Genomic DNA, 19,746 nt, shown 5'->3' with positions numbered 1-19,746 from the left:
ACATCAAGCTCATGTAGCACCCGGTTTTAAGGACAAAGCCAGATACACACCATATGTGAGCCTAGGAAGTCAAATCTCATATATAGCTACAAATAAAGGTAATATCAATAGACAATGCTTAAATACATAGCATATTAGTATAAGGAATATAACCTCAGAGTATAGACAGTGGAAAGACAACTCTGATCTTCAGGTGAAGACTCCACTTCCACAGGGACAACTGACTGGTTGATCACAAGCCTAATTCCTCCAAACTCTAGCAATCTGATACCCATCTTGGATTTTTATCCAAATAATTGAAAAACAAAGCAAACATAAGTACATGTCATACTCAACAAATATAACATGGGGTTCATGAGGCTCAAAAGGCTAACACTAGTTTAACTACGATTAGCTTTTAATGGTCACAATTTTACCATAGGAGTAACAACAAGTTTATCACAAGCCCATATAAACACATGATCATGTAAACAAGAATAATGAATAGCATAAAAAGTAATAATTAGTGAGCATCTTTATCATCAATATCATTCATGTTCATCATCTATTTTGTAAGGGTTCCAAGGCCGCTCATGACCGTGAGCATGGCTGATATACTAGTTTTACACTCTGCAGAAGTTATACACTTTCACTGTGAGTCGTAGTTTACCCTTTTGCCCAAGGCGGCCAACCTCTTGACCCACTACCAAGGAAGGTTGGCAGGGTTCACTATGAAGCCTTTCAAAGGTTCGTCTAACAAGTTAGGGCCGCTAGGTTTCCCCATCAATAAGCATGAACTCCCCTCCAAGGAGTGACTAACAAAATACCAAGAAACCAAAGTGCACCCTCTTGGTAGGCCGAGATCATACCTATCAGAGCCCCTCTTGCGCCATAAAGGTAACCACTAACAAGCTAGAAAAGATCCTCATACTGAGCTAAAGCCAGAGCCATGTAGCCCTCACAGCTGTACTTTAAGTCTCGGATGTTTGCTTACAAGTAAGTCCTTAGGAAGAGAAATCTAGAGCACCATAAAATAGCCCAATGCTCCAGCCCCTAGTTCCATGTTGCTAAAAAACATCTTTTAATGTTTATTGCATATACTATTAGTCAAGTTACAAGATCATGGTCTTCAATTGAGCACTAGCATAATACTACCCAATGTAATACCCCATAGAAATCAAGGTACAGGATAACAAAATACTAGGAAATCCTTAGTGGTAGTCAAGGTAGACACATGCAATATGAATTAAATAATTAAAGGTGTATAGGACAACAAGGAAGATCCCATGCTATACTTGCCTTAAAACTCAGATCCTTCTTCTACTAAATTGTAACCTCCAAAAGACTTCTTCTGGATCACCAACTTCTTCTATTTTACCAACGTACTTCTCATCGACTGGACATAATCATAAAGCACCACACAAGCATCCATACAATCATACATGAAGCAAACAATAGAACTAAATTAGAACAGTACACCAAACATATGAAATGACAAGTAAAAAGGTTTTAAAGATGTTCTACACATTGCTATGAACGCACACATATGAAAAGCACGCTAATCGGAACTACGGTTGTAAAGAAACGACTACAGGATTTTATATTATAAAAGAAAAGAGAAGACTATAAGCTTGATTTATGTTAATTTGGAAAAACTATGTGAGTAGCATTAATTTAGATTAAACAAATCATATTTATACTTAAAAACTGAGTGGAAGCTAATCATTTTTTATTTCTAAATATTTTGATATCATTTATGCCAATTCAACTTTAACTTGCAAATACAAACTGTCATGTGAGAACATCTAATCAAATTTAATATGTGTGTTTAGAATAAACAAATTATAATTTAGAAACATATTTATGTTAGCAACTAGTCATGTTAAAACTTATTTGCAAAAGAGCATTGTATATAATTATGTTGCTTTTATTTATAAAAACAAGTTGCATGCATATTAATCAAATTAATATTTAATCATATATACAAAAGTCACTTGACATGAAAAACGACGACACTAGCATGTAGATCACATCAATACGAATGTAACGCAATTGGAATGTCGATAAAAGCTGCTCGGCAGTCCTCCGAGGGGTATCCTACAAAGGTAGATTGATCGGTGGAGATGCGCGTGATAGGAACCAGATGGTGACACAAGGCGCAGAGACAACGATTTAGATAGGTTCAGACTGTCTGATCGACGTAATACCCTACATTCTGTGTCTTTGGTATGTTGTATGATATGTATGTAGATGCCTTAGGCTAGGCCTAGGATCCGTATGGGGATGTCCACTAGGGGACCCCTGCCTCTCCTTATATACTCTAGAAGGGTAGGGTTGGTACTATACAATATCTTATGGTGCACATCGACCAGTGTCGTGCACGTCTTGATCTTGTAGGATGGGCCACCTCTGATGGTGCAGCCCATGTCTTGTCTTATGGATATCGGGGGTCATATCCCCCACATGGAACGACTCGAAACGAACTTAAAACGAATATACGACGACAATATTACGAACTGGTGGTAATTTTGTAATTACCTTGTCTTCCTCCTTTGGCCTCCTGTACAGCCACCACACGGGCATGGCAACAACAGCTGCGTAGGGGTGGGCTCGACTTGTTGCATGAAGGAGAAGATGGTCGGGGTGGGCAGCGTGGCGACGACGACAAGAGGAGGAGAAAAATCTAATTTACTGCATGAGGGATTTTCCAAACTAGAGGCTCCCTTTACGGTAGTTTTGATGTGCTTTATCCAAGGGGTTGGTACATATTTATAGGGAGAAAAACTCTCCACATCTACATCAACTAGCAATATGGTATTAATTGATGTTGCACCCTCCACATTTACTAATGGACCTAAATAATCATTAAAGCCCTTTAGTAAATAAATGCATGGGCCTTTGAGATTTATTAGGATTATTGCACATGGGCTTTGAGCGTTGGAAAAAAAATGAGAGATTTATTATTTTCGGAATTAATTAATTTCATGGATAAAATAATTTTAGAAAAGTCTAAAATTATTATTTAAGCTGCGAAAAATACTCTGAAAGCTCTAAAAATTTGGGAAAATTCCTAGATACATTATGGAAAATGAGGAACCCAAATAAAGTATTTGGAACCCATGATAAGATAATTTGGAGTATATAAAAATTAAATTATGCTCACAGACAAGTAGGAACAAGTTCCAGAAAAAGCTAGAAAAATTCCCGAGAAGTTTGTAGAGATTGATTAATGGATAGATAACTAAAAGGAGTGATTTGTGTTACAAAGAAAAGATTTTAGACAACTCCCAACAAAAACTTAAGCCAAGAAACAAAGAATTTGATTATAGAAAAAGATAAAGGCGTGCCATAGAAGGAAAGTTGACATACTAACGCATTTGAAACACTTTGCTCACTCTCAACACATAAAGAAGCAACAAGCAAACATCACATCATCCAAAAGCCCATCAAAATTAGAAAACTTTAAAAATTCATATTTTTCCTATAACTAAATTTGCGCTAGCTCAAACTAAACTTGGTAAATTTTATCCAAATATGAAAATAATTCATTTATTTAGTGTTTTCTATGCACAACCCAAAATCGGAAATTTTGCGGTGTGACAGCTTACCATGTAGAGTTTAGTTCAATACATTTTGAAAAAACGAGTTGTAGGAAAGTTGTACTATCAAGATTCAAGTTGACATCTTTTCATGTGTCTCAAAAGGCTCAAAAGATTATTACCTACCTATACAAGACACTTGTTCTTCATAGCACACACTTTTTTACTAGTTGTAAGCGGCTTGAGGTTTGGCTACCTCGTGGTCTACATGCTGGGAATTTTTTGGGGACCTAGACTGTTCGAGTAGAGGACCTCAATTTGTGGGAAAAATGAAATTTTACATACTATCTGGCTATAAGCTGGAGTGTGTGTGACAAAATGCAATGTAATAGATGTTAAGGGGCAGCATACATACCCCACTTGCCCTTCTATCTTTCTCTTATATACCCTGGATCCAATTCAAGGCAAAATCTCTGTTGTGCATTTACTCCTCCTTCTCTACTCTCCAGAGTTTCTCTTCGGTGGGAATTGATTTTGAGATAGAGTGAGGGCAAGGATTGAAGGCAAAAACTTCACTTCTAACCTTTAAGATATGGTGGCATCCATCTTCGTTTCTATTTGTGTTTTATTGCTAAATGATTTGTTGAATCCTAGACAACTATGCGTCAGCCATTGAAGCAACCAACTTATGGAGTGTTCCTAAAAGTTTGTATCATCTGATTTGATTGAATAAGAATCCTCAAGCTTGATCTTTGTGAATAGCTCAAGAAGAAGATAAGGCTATAAGAAACCTAAGTCTCGTGGCTTCCTCAACATCTAGGACATAGGGGCTATGCATGGTGCATGAACCTTGAGTTAAATTGTATTTTGCTTGTGCTTGTCCTTGAGTATGTCCTTGCGACCTTTTGCTAAATGACTTTTGTGAGATCTCCACTCTATGTTCTCCCTCTTATGTTTTTAGGTGTAAATTATAGAAAAAATGTTGTGTTCTAGTTCATACGCAACTTAAGTGTCCTTTGCATCCAGCAACTTTTGTTGGGGGCATACGATCAAATCGGGACTTTCACCTTTGCTAGATCAACAAGTGATGTTAATATACTTAGCTATTTTTTATTAATATTAATAAACTTAGCTAATTTCTATCTAACCTCTAGTGATTTAGGGTATATGCAATGAAACACCTTATAATATTGGTGTGTGTGGGGAGGGGGTGGGGAGGGGCGGGGAGGCCCCTGCACCCCTATCCCTCCGCTCATGTACACTATAGCCTTAGGAGTAGCTAATTTCTATCTAATCTCTAGTAATGTGTAGAGGTCATAATATTATTTCATTCTGGAATAAAGCTTCCTTCATCCAAAAGACACACTTTGGGTTTTAGGTATGCAATTGCCATGCTATTAGCCGCTAAAGTCTAGGCATTCTTTGTGAATTGAATGAGAAGCAGAAGTATATGTGGAACTTTATGTAGTATGAGTGTTAATCTTGACCTCTCTAGTTTATTTAAGCTTTGTCCAGGGACAATTGTGTAATATAAGTTGCTGAAATGTATGACTCCATCTCTCAAAAGAATAAGCTGATGTAGTTTGTGCAAACTTTTTTCTCTCAAATGAACCTATACATCGTACAACCTTAGTTTGTAATCTCTCCATTTCAAATTATAAGATATTTTTATCTTTTTAGATATATTCTTTTACTATATATATCTAGATACAATGTATATTTAAGTGCATAGTAAAATCGTGCATCTAGAAACCCAAAACATCTTAGAGCAACTTCAACAAGGCATCTACTTGAGCCTCCAGCTAAATATGGATGCTAAGCCAAAAACTGTCCGTTGAAGTAGCTCTAATGTGGTATATGGAGCGAGTACTAAATAAAAATAAATAAAGAAAAAAAATGTGCACTCGTGACGTGTTGGGCCTAGTCGGGGTGGGCCTGTGGATTAGCCCAACTTACCAGTGCATGCGCGTCCCGCTCCGTCTCACTCTCGTCTTTCGTGCCGCCCAAGATGAGCGCCTGAAAAGCCGAAAGCCGCACGCCTCACGGTCAACTGCTCAAGCCAAAGCCGAACACCACCACCAACGCAGCAGCCGCCACCACTTCCCTGCGCGAACCAGAGCCCGTGACCGTCCCCTCCGTTCTCCCGATTCGCCGCCGTACCCCACGAGTGAGGCCTCCTCCTCCTCCTCCCTCTCGGCCAGGCCAGCCCCTAGTCTCTGGGTTCCCCTCTTCTTCGCCGCCGCCGTCGCAGGAGGGGAAGGAGGACACATCGCCATGGTGCGCTGATTTTTTGTCGATTCGACTCCGCAAGAGTTTTGTTCGCGAGCCGCTTCGCCTTTAGAGGTTATATCATTATCTGTCCCGCGTCTGACGATTCTGGTTTTACACACAGGCGGGCAGGCTCCTGGCGAATCTGATCGTCATGGGCGGAACCGTGGTGGGCAGGGCCATGCTCCAGGCCTACCGCCAGGCCATCGTCAGTGAGTGCTCTCTCCTCCTGTTGTTAAAAAAAAATGGAATTCCCGGGCTGCTTTGACTGTGCGGTCGCTTGAATCGTGAAACCATGGCGTGTCTCTGCCTGAGGTATTAGTGATTTGTGGTGTAATTGTCAGTGGTTACGAGTTACCTGCAATTCTTTGTTTGGGGGGGGTGCCTGGCTCACAATCTCAAAAAAAAAAAACGAATTTTTGAGTTCTTGTGACCCTAATAGTGTCCTCTGCCTGTTCCAGTTCTGTGATGTGTCATGTGAGGTAGGACACCTGAGTAATCAGTCTTCGTCCTAAGGTTTTGGGATATCACTTGGAGCAGCTTTGTTTATCAAAATACAAATTAGAGATTCTAAAATTTGTTCTTTTTCTTATTGCTATCTGTCAATTTTTCCATGTACATTCTGAAGCATATAATCGATAAAAAAATATATATTGAGGCGTTGGTCCATGGAATGCGGGCTGTCAGGCTGTCACAGTTTGGAGTGGCCACTACCCAGCCATTGTGCATTTGTGTTGGTCCTTAGATTAGTGATACCGCGCCGGCGGTGAGGTGAGCGGAGAGGAGAGTGGAGGAGAAGGCTGGACTGGGAATTGGAACACAGAGGGTAGCGAAGAACCTCGGCGGTGGGAGCTTCTCCGGTGACGGCGGCTGAAGCGCCAGACGCCACCGTCGAAGGGTAAAACCCCACCCCGATGCACAGGGAGGTTTATTCCTTCTTCGATGCCTATTACAGTCTCCTAAGGTGCCCCTTTATAGTCCAGGTGCACTTCCATAACTAAACCAATCTACTAATAAAACCAATCTACTAAAACTCCTCCCTGCCTTTTCTAAACAGCCAGCAGCCGAGCCTATTAGCCACGGCCTGGGCTGAGGCCCTGTTTGGGGCGACGCCTATACTGGCGGCCCACAAACGAGTCCACAACACTTCCCTCCTCTTGGACAAACAGCTCGTCCGCGAGCTGAAACTCAGGATAGCGATCCTTGAAATCTTCTACAGCCTCCCAAGTAGCATCAGCAGGAGCACGGCCGTCCCAATGAACCAAAACCTGCCAGCGGCCGCGGTTGAGGCGAGTGCGGATTACAGCAGCCGGAGTAGGAACCACCCGACCATGGAGGATCGAAGGCAATGGAACCAAAGCAGTGGACGGCTCCCCCACAAATTTCTCCAAGAGAGCAACATGGAAGACGTCATGAATGCGTGCCTTAGGAGGGAGGTGCAGACGATATGCCACCGCTCCAATGCGCTCAATCACCTGATACGGCCCAAAGAAGCAAGGCCCAAGCTTGGATGGTGTAGCAGTAGTAATGCCCACAGCTGTACGGTGATGGAGGCGCAACCAGACCCAATCGCCCACCGCAAACTCAACTGACCGACACTTCTGGTCTTGATGATCTTTCATCACATCCTGAGCCAACTGCGGCCTGTCGTGGATCTCAGCCAAGAAGACATCCCGATTACGAAGCTGCCGATCCACTGCAGCCACCTTAGCCGAACCAGGAATATAAGACACCAGAGGCGGCGGTTGTTAGTCGCTGAATTCTCACTCTTGGTAGTAGGAGAATTCTTACTCTCATCGAGAGAGGATGACACTAGGAGTTGGGGCAATTTTCTTGTCTATTCCTCACACAAGCTCACACAAATGCCATACCAACCCAAGGGGTTGGGGTTACATATTTATAGGCTGCTAGCCAGCCAAGCATATGCCAAGATGCTAGTCTAAGATGCTAGTCTAAGATGCTAATATGCTGTCCTAGCTAAGATGCTGTCCTCTAGTCTAAGATGCTGTCCTCTAAGATGCTGTCCTCTAGTCTAAGATGCTGTCCTAAAAAACAGAAAAACAGCCATAAGGACCATGACCATGTGAGCATCATAGCCCCACAAAGACCAGCCACACATGAGACTTATCCATCATTCTCCCCCTAAGTCTTGTGCGTCGTCTTGTGGGAGAGTTGAACCATCCCGGTCCTGGAGCAGAGCTCAAGGAATTTGATCCTCCCAAGGGGCTTGGTGAGCAGGTCCGCAAGCTGGTCCTTGGTGTTGATGTAGCTCGCCTTGATGCTCCCTTCCTCCAAACAGCCTCGGATGAAGTGGTACCTCACCCGGATGTGCTTGCTGCGTTCGTGGAACACGGGGTTCTTTGCCAGGGCCAGAGCGGACTTGCTGTCCACCCTGAGCTCCACCGCTCTAGTGTCTCTGCCGAGGAGATCACCAAGCAGTCGAGCGAGCCAGAGCGCCTGAGTCGAAGCGGTGGAGGCCGCTATGTACTCGGCCTCGCAGCTGGACAGGGCCACCACCTGCTGCTTGACCGACTGCCAGCTAACGAGGCACTTGCCGAGGAAGAAGAGGATCCCGCTCGTGCTCTTGCTGGTGTCGATGTCGCCGGCGTGGTCGCTGTCGCTGTACCCGACGAAGTGTGCCGCCCCAGGGCACCTCGGGTAGTAGAGGCCGTGGTCGAGAGTCCCCGCAACGTAGCGGATGATCCTCTTCACAGCTTGCTGGTGCTCCGTCGTCGGTCGCTGCATGAACCGACTAACGTAGCCGACGGAGAATGCCAAGTCCGGCCGTGTGTGGGCGAGGTAGCGAAGGCTCCCCACAAGACGCTGGTACTGCGTAGCGTCCACCTCCTCCGTCGTGCTGTCGCGGCTCAGCTTCAGCCTCTCCTCCATCGGAGTGAGAGCTGGGTTGCAGTCGGTGAGCCCAGCTAGCTCAACGACGCGCTTGGCGTAGGCGGTCTGTCGAAGCGTGATCCCGGAGTCATCCTGGTGCACCTCGATTCCCAGGTAGAAGGAGAGAGGCCCCAGGTCACTCATCTGGAAGGTGGCCTTCATCTCTTCCTTGAATGCCGCCACCTCCGCATCCTTGGTGCCGGTGATCACCAAGTCGTCGACGTAGACACCCACCAGCAGGGCATTTCCTCCATTGCCCCGTCGGTAGATGGCCGCCTCGTGCGGGCTTTGCTCGAAGCCCATCCCCTTTAGCGTGGAATCCAACTTGGCATTCCACGCCCTCGGTGCCTGCCGCAAGCCATAGAGGGCCTTGCGCAGGCGGAGCACCTTGCCCTCCTTGCCGGGGATCGCAAATCCCGGCGGCTGGTGCACGTAGACCTCCTCCTTCAAGTCGCCGTTAAGGAACGCCGACTTGACGTCCATGTGGTGAACACGCCAGCCCTCCTGGGCAGCTAGCGCAAGGAGGAGTCGCACGGACTCCATCCGTGCCACGGGAGCAAAGGCGTCGTCGAAGTCGACCCCCTCCTGCTGCACGAAACCTCGTGCCACCAAGCGAGCCTTGTGCTTGACGATGGCACCGGCTTCATCCCTCTTCAGCTTGTACACCCACTTAAGGGTGATCGCGCGATGACCACGAGGAAGGTCAGCAAGCTCCCAGGTGCGGTTCTTCTCAACCGCATCCATCTCCAACTGCATCGCGGCGCGCCATGCCGCGTGTCTCTCGGCCTCTGCGAACGACCGAGGCTCGCCGTCGTCACACGCAAGGTGCAACTGCGCCTCCAGGTCCTCCAGGTCGTGAGGCACCAGTCCCGGCACCGGCTGGTCGCCGAGAAGGTTCTCCACCGTACGGTACCGCAACGGCTCACCGTCGTGGTACGCGTCGACGCGCTCCTCGTCGTGAGAGAGCGGAGTAGCGAGCTCAACCGGGCCGTGCTCGACACGAGCTGGTGGTGGAGTAGACGTGCCCGGAGTGGTGCCTGTCGGTGCTGGAGTGCGTGGCGTTGTCGGCTGTGGTGGAGCCGGCGAAGAGCTCATCGCAGCCGAGGTCCTGGCTGGAGAGCGTGGTGCTGTCGGAGTAGCAGGTGCCGGGGTCGGTGGAGGCTCGGAGACTGGGGTAGACGCGCTCGCCGAAGAAGAACTGCCTACTCCCCCAGCTCCCTCGAAGTGGACGTACTCGACAGTGAAGTCGTCGTACGTCGGAGCTGAGCCGTCGTCCACTGCCTTGTCCCACGCCCATCCTCGCCCTTCGTCGAACACAACGTCGCGCGCCGTGCACACACGCTGTGTCTTCGGGTCGAGGATGCGGTAGGCCTTCGAGCCCTCCGCGTAGCCGATGAACACTCCCGGAGTGCTCCTGTCGTCGAGCTTGCTGATGTGGCCAAGCTCCTTGGCGAATGCGAGGCAGCCGAAGACCCGCAAGTGGGAGACCGCCGGCTTGCGCCCATGCCAAGCCTCGTACGGCGTCCTGCCGTCGAGCGCCTTGGTAGGCGAGCGGTTGAGGATGTAGACGGCCGTCACCACCGCCTCTCCCCAGAAGATAGCCGGCATCCCCCTCTGCTTGAGGAGGGCCCGAGCCATCCCCACAACCGTCTGGTTGCGCCGCTCGACGACGCCGTTCTGCTGCGGGCTGTACGGCGCGGAGTAGTGGCGCTGAATGCCCTCGTCAGCGCAGTACGACGCGAATTCAGCCGCCGTGAATTCGCCGCCGTTGTCGGTGCGCAGCACGCGCAGCTTGCGGCCGCACTCCGCCTCCGCAGCAGCCTGCGCGCGTCTAATGGCGTCCGCAGCCTCTCCCTTGCTGCCGAGGACCATCACCCACATGTAGCGAGAGAGGTCGTCGACGAGCAGCAGGAAGTAGCGTCGTCCTCCCGGTGTGGCCGGTGTCACCGGGCCACACAAGTCCCCGTGCACGAGCTCGAGCCTCTCCTTGGCTCGAAAGCTCGCCCGCTGGGGAAAGGGGAGTCGCCTCTGCTTCGTCAACACGCAGACGTCGCAGAGCTGCTCCACATGGTCAAGGCACGGCAGGCCTCGCACCATCTCCGTGGCACTAAGCCGCTTCAGGGCCTCAAAGTGAAGGTGCCCGAAACGCTCGTGCCACTGCCACGCCTCGTCGTCCCGACGAGCAGCGAGACAGAGGGGTTGTGCCACCTGCACGTTAAGAACGTAGAGTCGATTTGCGCTTCTGGATACCTTGGCAAGAAGGCGACGACGACGATCCCAAATCCTCATGACTCCATCCTCAACCACCACGCGCGAACCGTTCTCATCCAGCTGTCCCAAGCTGATGATGGAGTTCCTCAACGCGGGGATGTAGTAGACTCCGGTGAGCAGCCTGTGCTCACCAGACACGGTGGTGAAGATGACGGAGCCGACGCCCTTGATCTCCACGCCGGAGGCATCCCCAAACTTGACGGAGCCTCGGACGCTAGAGTCAAGCTCGGTGAAGAACTCCCGTCGACCGGTCATGTGATGGGTGGCGCCGGTGTCGAGGCACCACCCGTCAGTCTTGTCGTTGCCGGAGCTGTCGCCGAGGAGGGCGTGTGCTTTTGGCTCGTCGAGGTGGAGGAGAGCCGCTGCGGCCGGTGCCGCTGGAGGTAGCTCGATGCTGGCATGTGCCATGAACAGAGCCGGCTCCTCCTCCTCCGCCTGTGCGACGTGGGCCTGGCTGCGTCGTGGCTGTCGACAGTCCTTGGCCCAATGGCCAAGCTGGCCGCAGTTGCGGCAGGTGTCGTCTCGTGCCGGCTTGTGCCTGCCGGCGGCGCCGCCCTGGGCGCCTCCGCGGGCATCACCCTCGGCACGTCCTCGCGCCCCGGCCTGGGCGTCTCTGCGCGCCTTGCGCGGCTTGCCACGCTTGCGGCCGCCTGTCGCGGAAGAAGGCTCCCCCTTCCTCCGGTCACCCTGGCTGGCAAGCCACTGCTCCCGAGTGAGAAGGAGCTTCCCGCCAGTGGTGATGGGCCCCGAGAGGGACTGTGGCTCATCACTATCGACGACCTTGAGACGACCTATCGCCTCCTCGATCGACATCGTGGAGAGATCCAGCAGCGACTCGATCGAGCGAGCCATCTGCTTGTACTTCTCGGGGACGCAGCGGAAGAGCTTTTCGACAGCTCTCTCCTCGCCGTAGGTGTCGTCGCCGAACTGCACCATCTTCTGCAACAGAGTGTTGAGACGGAGAGCAAAGTCATCAACGCCCTCACCTGGCTTGAAGGCCAGGTTCTCCCACTCCTTGCGAAGTGCCTGCAGTGTGGACTTGCGGGCGCGGTCGCTGCCGATGCGTGCCGCAGCGATGGCGTCCCAAGCCTCCTTGGCAGTCCGCTTGCTGGTAAGCGAGAACTGCATCTCGGGCGGGACTGCAGCGATGAGAGCATCCAGCGCCCGTCGATCTAGGTCGTAGTCGACGTCGCCGTACCGGACTGCCTCCCACATGTGCCGCACCTGGAGCTTTACCCTCATCACCGCAGCCCACTCGACGTAGTTGGTCTTGGTGAGGGTGGGCCACCCACCGCCGGGACCGACGTCCCTGACAACAGCCTGGAGCCCGTGGTAACCACGGTACCGATCCGGGGAGAGAGAGCCATGCTGCCTGTGAAGGCCGCGCTCTCCATCGACCCGTCGGTACCGATCCGGGGAGAGAGAGCCACGCTGCCTGTGAAGGCCGCGCTCTCCATCGACCCGTCCGCCACCGTTGCCGTGCGCGCCTCCTCCAGGAGCGCCGCCGCCGTGCGCGCCTCCTCCAGGAGCTCCACCGGCGCGTCCACGCCTGTCTGGGCTGCCGCCGCGCTCGTGGGCGTGCGCGGCTGCCCCAGGAGCGCCACCGCCGTGCGCGCCTCCTCCAGGAGCGCCGCCAGCGCGTCCGCGCCTGTCTGGGCTGCCGCCACGCTCGTGGACGTGCGCGGCTGTCCACTGCGCCGCCCGCGCTCGCGCTGCCTCCCTCTCTAGCAGCTCGAGGTCCGCGTCGGCGGTGTCGTCAGCGGAAATGGAGCTGCCGATGCTGCCGCGCAGAGCCTCGACCTCCGCCGCCGCCGCACGCGCTGCATTCGCCGCCGCCGCTGCTTCCGCCTCCGCTCTGGCTGCTGCCAGCTCCGCCGCTGCTAGCCTCGACGCCCTTGCCGCCGCCGCAGCGGTCTCTGCCGCCGCTCGCTCGCGTTCCTCTGCCGCGGCAAGTTCGGCCTCCTGCCGACGCCGCGTGCTCGAGGCGACCGAGCGCTGAGACTGCCCTGCGGACATGACGCGCTACCGGGGGGGGCTGCTGCGTGGGGAGAGGGCTGCTTCAGACGAGCTGGGAGAGGAGTGAACAGGAGCGGCCGGAGCTGCTGCTACTCTCAGCTGGGGCTGTTGCGAGGCTGGGCAAGGGGATGAGCAGGAGATGCTCAGGCTACAGGATACTACGGCTCCGATACCACTTGTTAGTCGCTGAATTCTCACTCTTGGTAGTAGGAGAATTCTTACTCTCATCGAGAGAGGATGACACTAGGAGTTGGGGCAATTTTCTTGTCTATTCCTCACACAAGCTCACACAAATGCCATACCAACCCAAGGGGTTGGGGTTACATATTTATAGGCTGTTAGCCAGCCAAGCATATGCCAAGATGCTAGTCTAAGATGCTAGTCTAAGATGCTAATATGCTGTCCTAGCTAAGATGCTGTCCTCTAGTCTAAGATGCTGTCCTCTAAGATGCTGTCCTCTAGTCTAAGATGCTGTCCTAAAAAACAGAAAAACAGCCATAAGGACCATGACCATGTGAGCATCATAGCCCCACAAAGACCAGCCACACATGAGACTTATCCATCAGCGGTGGCCTGCCATAGACCACTTCAAAGGGAGTGGCACGGAGAGCGGACTGGAATGAAGTATTGTAACAAAACTCTGCCCATGGTAACCACTGAAGCCAAGAACGCGGTCGATCACCAGCTAAACACTGCAAGTACATCACGATGATGCGGTTAGTCACCTCAGACTGTTCATCAGTTTGTGGATGAAACGCCGAGCTGCGGAGTAACCGGACATTGGCCAATTTGAAGTGTTCTTCCCAAAAACTGCTGGTAAATATCGTGTCACGGTCACTCACGATGGAACAGGGAATCCCGTGAAGGCGCACAATATTGTCGAAGAAGGCACGGGCCACCGAACTCGCTGAATAGGGATGACTCAAGGCGATGAAATGAGCCATCTTGGAAAAGCGATCTACCACAGTGAGGATTACCGACTTCCCGCCCACCCGGGGAAATCCCTCAACGAAATCCATGGCAATGTCATTCCACACATGGTCCGGAATGGGCAAATGCTGCAGCAACCCAGCCGGATGTAGATGCTATGCCTTGTTCCATTGACAAATAGCACAGCCACGGACATATTCTCGGACCAACAGATGAGCATGAGCATTGAAGAAGGATGCCCGAAACCGACAGAGTTTTCTGGGCGCCCTCATGGCTGCCATGCGCCTCCTGCAGCAGACGCGGCCAAAGCAATGAGGCGTCTGGGACAAAAAGACGCCCCCTGAACAGCAGCTTGTCGTCCACCAGTGTCCATCCATCTGCCGCTATACCCGCTGCCAATTGCACCCGCAACTCCTGGGCCTATTGATCACTCAAGTGCTCCTCCCGCAGATCATCATAGAGGGTGAAAGTCGGGGCTGAAACTGCACGAACAGCAGGCATGTCGGAGTCGCGGCGGGACAGAGCATCCGCCACGGTGTTAAGCTTCCTGCACGGTACTCAACTGTGAGATCATAACCAAAGAGCTTAGTCACCCACGTGTGCTGCGGAATCGTCGTGAGGCGCTGATCGAGGATGTACTTGAGACTCCAATGATCTGTACGGACTATGAAGGAACGATCCCATAAATATGGCCGCCAATGACGTACGGCTTTGACCAAGCCGATGAGCTCCCTCTCATATGCTGGTAGCTTGGCATGATGAGCTGCCACTGCTCGACTGAAGTAAGCCACTGCGCCATCTTCCTGATGAAGCACTGCGCCAAATCCAGCTCATGAAGCATCACAGTCAACAATGAAATGCTTGCTGAAATCCGGAAGCTGCAGCAACGGAGTAGACACCAGCGCCGCCTTGAGCTGGAGAAAGGCCGTCTCTGCCTCATCGGTCCAAGAGAAGGCCTCCCGCTTGAGGAGGGCTGTCAGTGGCGCAACCACACCACCATAACCGGCAATGAATTTGCGGTAGTAGCCGGTAAGCCCCAGAAAACCGCGAAAGGCCCGTGCCGAACGGGGACGCGGCCAGGCCTCCACCGCAGCCACCTTGTCGCTGTCCATAGAGACCCCATCAGCCGATATGATATGGCCAAGGTACGCGACCGACGGCTCACCGAAGAAACACTTGGAGCGCTTGGCGAAGAGATGGTGATCACGGAGTTGCTGCAGCACAGTTCGTACATGTTGTAAATGTTCAGCCCACGTGGGACTGAAGATTAGTATATCATCAAAGAAAACAAGTACGAAACGCCGGAGGAAGGGCTTCAACACATCATTCATCAAGGCCTGAAACGTCGCTGGCGCATTGGTCAAGCCGAACGGCATGACCAAGAACTCGAAGTGGCCACGATGCGTCCGGAACGCGGTCTTGGCGACGTCCTCTGGGTGCATGCGCACTTGATGATACCCGCTGCGGAGATCAATCTTGGTGAAGAAGCGGGCACCTTTGAGCTCGTCCAGAAGCTTGCCAATGACCAGAATAGGAAACTTGTCCTTGACAGTGCAATCGTTGAGCGCCCGGTAGTTGACACAAAAACGCCAACTGTCGTCCTGCTTGCGAACCAGGAGCATCGGGGAGGAAAAGGACGATGTCAACTCCCGGATGATCCCCTGGGCCAGCATATTGTCGCACTGGCGCTCAATTTCATCTTTGAGCAGCTGTGGATACCGGTACAGCCGCACCGCCACCGGAGGAGAGCCCGGCAACAAGTGTATGCGGTGGTCGTGGCAGCGGACCGGGGGTAAGCCACGAGGCTCGTCGAAGACGTCCTTGTAGGATAGCAGCAGATCTTCCAGGGTAGTGCGGGGGTTGGCAACGGCAATGACAACCATGCCCCGACTGCCCAAGCCGCTCCAATGATGGGCGCGACCATTGAGCCAAAAGGCCATCAAAAGGGCGTCGAAGTCCCAGACGATGGGCCCCAAGCTGCATAGCCACTGGACGCCAAGGACGAGGTCGAACCCACCTAAATCGAGGGCGAAGCAGTCGATGGAGAAGCGCAAGTTGTGGATGAGGACGTCCGTGGCGAGGCACACGCCGGGGCTGTGCACTCGATCGCCGTTAGCCACCATCACTGACAGCCCCGCGCGCTCGGTTACCACCAGGCCCAAACGAGTAGCCACCTCAGAGTGAATGAAAGAGTGCGTGGAACCCATGTCAACCAAGGCCTTGAGTTGAACGCCACCGATCACCACCTGCAGCATCATGGAAGTAGCAGACCCGAGGCCAGTGAGGGCGTGTAAGGATACCTCCAGATCGGTGACGTCGTCGCCGAGCGGGTCCCCCTCGCCTTCCGCAAGCTCCATGAGGAAGACGCCCTTTGTAGCGCACTTGTGATCCCTGGAATAAGGCTTTGGGCAGAAGTAGCATTGCCCATTCTGTCGCTTCTCTTGCATCTCGGCCTGCGTCAGGCGGCGAAAGCGAGAGCGTGGCCCTTCCGGCTTGCCGTCCTGCAGACCCGCACCAGAGCCTACGGCGCTGGATGAAGCAGTGGCGTGGCGAGTAGAAGATTTGGGCGCCGCCGAACTGTTGACAGTGGAAACCTCCACTTGGCGCTGCTCGTACGCCCGTGCCAGACTCATAGCTTGCTGCAGTTCCACATCGGAGGCCAGTGGCTGACCCAGGTCACCGGTGTACAGATCGATCATGGTCCGTGTACTGAGGTGGTCGCAGTGAGAGACCAAGGCGAGGAAGCGCCGCGAGTACTCCTCCACCGTGCTTGTTCGAAACAGGGCCTTGATCTCCCCGATGGAGTTGGAGCGGATGGGCTGCTCGAAACGGAGGTTAACGAAATCGACGAAGCGTGGCCAAGAGACCATGCCGAAGTCGCGCTCCATCTGGTAATACCACTCTGCAGCAGTGCTGTCCAGGTGTAGAGACGCCATCCACACCTTCTCATCCTCTGGAACGCGATGCCCTCGAAAGTAGTTGCACTTGTTGAGCCAAGTCAGAGGATCTGATTCGCCGTTGAAGGTGGGGAACGGGATCTTAGGTGGGCGATGGGGTTCCCGGCGGTCATCAGGATGACCACGGAAGCGGTCGCCGCGGTCAAAGGCACCTGTGCCGCGGTCGCGCCCGTAGTCGCGGTCATAGCCGCGTGCGTCCGCGCGGTCGAAGCCGCGCACGTCCTCGTGGTCAAAGCCGCACGTGTCCTCGCGGTCGTAGCCGCGCGTGAAGTCACGGTCGGGGCCGCGCGCGTAGTAGTCACGGTCGTAGCGACCCGACTCGCGATGACCAACACGATCGCGCGAGTCCAGGAATCGCTCGCGATCGCGAATAGCCCGATCGCGGAACTCTGCCCAGGCGCGGTCCCGATCGAAGTCTCTGCCGTCGTGATCGTCCCGGTCATCGCGGTGAGCATCCCCGCCGCCACGGGTGTTGTCCTCGCCACTGCTCTTGCCGGCGTCGGGTTTCCCCGTCTCCACACGCGTGAGCCGGGCGTCATGGGAGTTGAGGCGGTTGTTCATGGTGGTGAGCTGGCCCAGAATACGATCCAACTTGGCATCCATGGCCGCAAGATCGGGTGGGACGCCGGCCATTGGAGGCGATCCGTCCGTGGAGGTCTCTGATACCAAATTGATACGGCGCCGACGGTGAGGTGAGCGGAGAGGAGAGTGGAGGAGAAGGCTGGACTGGGAATTGAAACACAGAGGGTAGCGAGGAACCTCGGCGGTGGGAGCTTCCGTCGAAGGGTAAAACCCCACCCCGATGCACAGGGAGGTTTATTCCTTCTTCAATGCCTATTACAATCTCCTAAGGTGCCCCTTTATAGTCCAGGTGCACTTCCATAACTAAACCAATCTACTAATAAAACCAATCTACTAAAACTCCTCCCTGCCTTTTGTAAACAGCCAGCAGCCGAGCCTATTAGCCATGGCCTGGGCTGAGGCCCTGTTTGGGGCGACGCCTATACTGGCGGCCTACAAACGAGTCCACGACATTAGGGACGTCGGCACATTGCTTGCACTGCTCTGTTGTTAAATTGCAATCAAACATGTGAAAATTAAGTACTTTCAAACAATTCTGCATTTGTGAACTGATAAGTGATGGTTAGCTCCATAATATGTCTGTTTCGTTCAGTAGGATATATTCATGTCTCACTTTAGAAAATCACCATGATGGCTTTTCCTAGTATTGAAAGATATGTGAAGTTCTTGTATACATGCATAGAAAAGCCAATTTCATACTGTTCACATTTGTGTCGATCAAATTATTAGTGCGCAGCATAGCCCTTGTTTTCCTGCAAAGTGTCATAACTCTGTAAGTAGTTTTGGATTCTGTGTTGGAACTTCTATGCGGAACCTGATTTTAACTGAATTGATTAGGTTATGTGTATGACAATAGCTGTATAAATAAATGCTAACTTATAGATTGTTGTTGCAAGATGAATGAAGGTACTATAATGCTTCTGAACTAAATGGCTTACCTGACTTACTTAATCCGCTATTTACCTATAAAGAGTTGGCTTTCATTCCAAAAAAAAAGAAAAAGAAAAATGACTACATTATCCATGTGCCATATTCCTTTTGAAAATCAATTAATCATTTCTGATTTTTCCTGTAGATGCAAACAAAACTGGAGCTGCCCAAGAAGCTATACATGGTATTAGACGGGCTAGCAAGGCCATGACCGAGCAAGAAGCCAGGCAAATTCTCGGTATCAGTGAGAAATCTACGTGGGAAGAGATTGTCCAGGTGTGTGACACTGTTTTTATGATGCACAAAATATGTCCATGCAGCTTTTAGCTTCTGCCAACTCCATTATGTTAGAACCTTCTGTACGAAACCATTGGCTGAGCCAGAACTAACATCAGGTTTCCCCTGTTTGAATGCTTTGCAGAAGTATGACACAATGTTTGAGAGGAATGCCAAGAATGGGAGCTTCTATCTCCAGTCAAAGGTTCATAGAGCGAAAGAATGCCTGGAACCTTTATATCAAAAGCCCGATGTACTGAACTGAGATTGTGCAGACGCCCTAGCTTCCGTGTGAAGCAGTATGCCTAATTGATCGATTTGCCGGCGCGCCCAGAGATCATCGTTCAGTTTTGAGTTATATGCTGGGCGCATCTGGTTGATTGGCTGTAATGCCAGAATAATGTTTAACAAATATATACGAAATTTTGGCTGATTCTCATTGGCAACGCCTCAGTCACTGTGGTTGTAATTCATAGTATTTTAGTTGGCTGTGATGGGATAATTTTTATTTTGGACAGCAGGTCCCATTCCTGCCTTTGTGTTGAGAGGTGGCTTTGCTGCACTGGAATAATCATTGTGTTGGTAGTATTTGCTTATTTCAGATCAACCTTTTCCATGCTACGATCAAAGGCTATGCAGGATCAACGCTGCTGGTTGTTGTGTGCTACAGTTTGTTTGTTTGTTTGTTTGTTTGTTTTGTGTGCGAATCACTGTGCCTGCCACGATAACTATTGCGATCAGAGGGGCCTCCGTGATATCAAAGTACCAGTTTCTCAACCAAGCAACACTGAGATTATCCTCACCCTCAAAGTATTAGTTTGTCAACCAAGCAACACGGAGAATATATTCTCATTCTCACTCAGATCCTGAGCATTGTTTGTTTTCGCTTATAATCGCCATACTGTGGGGATTTTTTCGATTTTCAGTTTTGCTACGTCAATCTTTGGATTCTGATGTGAACCAATTTTCGCATGTGGAAGTCACTTGTGAAATACAGAATAGATTATCCAATCTTTCGATTCTGATGTGAAACAATAGTTTGGCAAAATTAAGTTTCTTTCCGTCTTTGTAAAAAAAAAAAGTTTATTTCCGTCTTTCACAAAGCTGTT

General features: G+C 51.2%; 2 protein-coding genes across 2 annotated transcripts in view; one reads left to right on the top strand and one right to left on the bottom strand.

Annotated features, from left to right (window-relative positions):
* The window catches only part of LOC136461262 (uncharacterized), a 35,891-nt gene extending 30,097 nt beyond the window's left edge, over positions 1-5,794 (bottom strand). Inside the window, exons 1-2 of the mRNA XM_066460629.1 lie at positions 5,633-5,794; positions 5,475-5,534 (exon numbers count right to left, since the gene is read on the bottom strand). Coding sequence (XP_066316726.1) covers positions 5,475-5,534; positions 5,633-5,794 — 222 coding nt within the window. The remainder of the gene's footprint in view (positions 1-5,474; positions 5,535-5,632) is intronic.
* On the top strand, positions 5,557-19,302 carry LOC136457009 (mitochondrial import inner membrane translocase subunit PAM16 like 2-like). Its single transcript, XM_066457049.1, has 4 exons — positions 5,557-5,795; positions 5,911-5,998; positions 18,507-18,637; positions 18,783-19,302. The coding sequence occupies exons 1-4, from the start codon at positions 5,793-5,795 to the stop codon at positions 18,900-18,902; spliced, it is 342 nt and encodes a 113-aa protein (XP_066313146.1). The 5' UTR covers positions 5,557-5,792; the 3' UTR covers positions 18,903-19,302.
* Positions 19,303-19,746: the final 444 nt, after the last annotated feature.

Source organism: Miscanthus floridulus, chromosome 6 (genome assembly GCF_019320115.1).
Source record: "Miscanthus floridulus cultivar M001 chromosome 6, ASM1932011v1, whole genome shotgun sequence".
Classification (NCBI taxonomy): Eukaryota; Viridiplantae; Streptophyta; class Magnoliopsida; order Poales; family Poaceae; genus Miscanthus; species Miscanthus floridulus.
The sequence above is the reverse complement of the archived record's forward strand: the minus strand, read 5'-3'. Positions and strand labels throughout refer to the sequence as shown.

Coding starts and splice junctions, on each gene's coding strand:
- LOC136457009 (XM_066457049.1), top strand. Junction 5,999..18,506: donor CTACCGCCAGGCCATCGTCA/GTGAGTGCTCTC, acceptor TTTTTCCTGTAG/ATGCAAACAAAACTGGAGCT. Junction 18,638..18,782: donor CGTGGGAAGAGATTGTCCAG/GTGTGTGACACT, acceptor AATGCTTTGCAG/AAGTATGACACAATGTTTGA.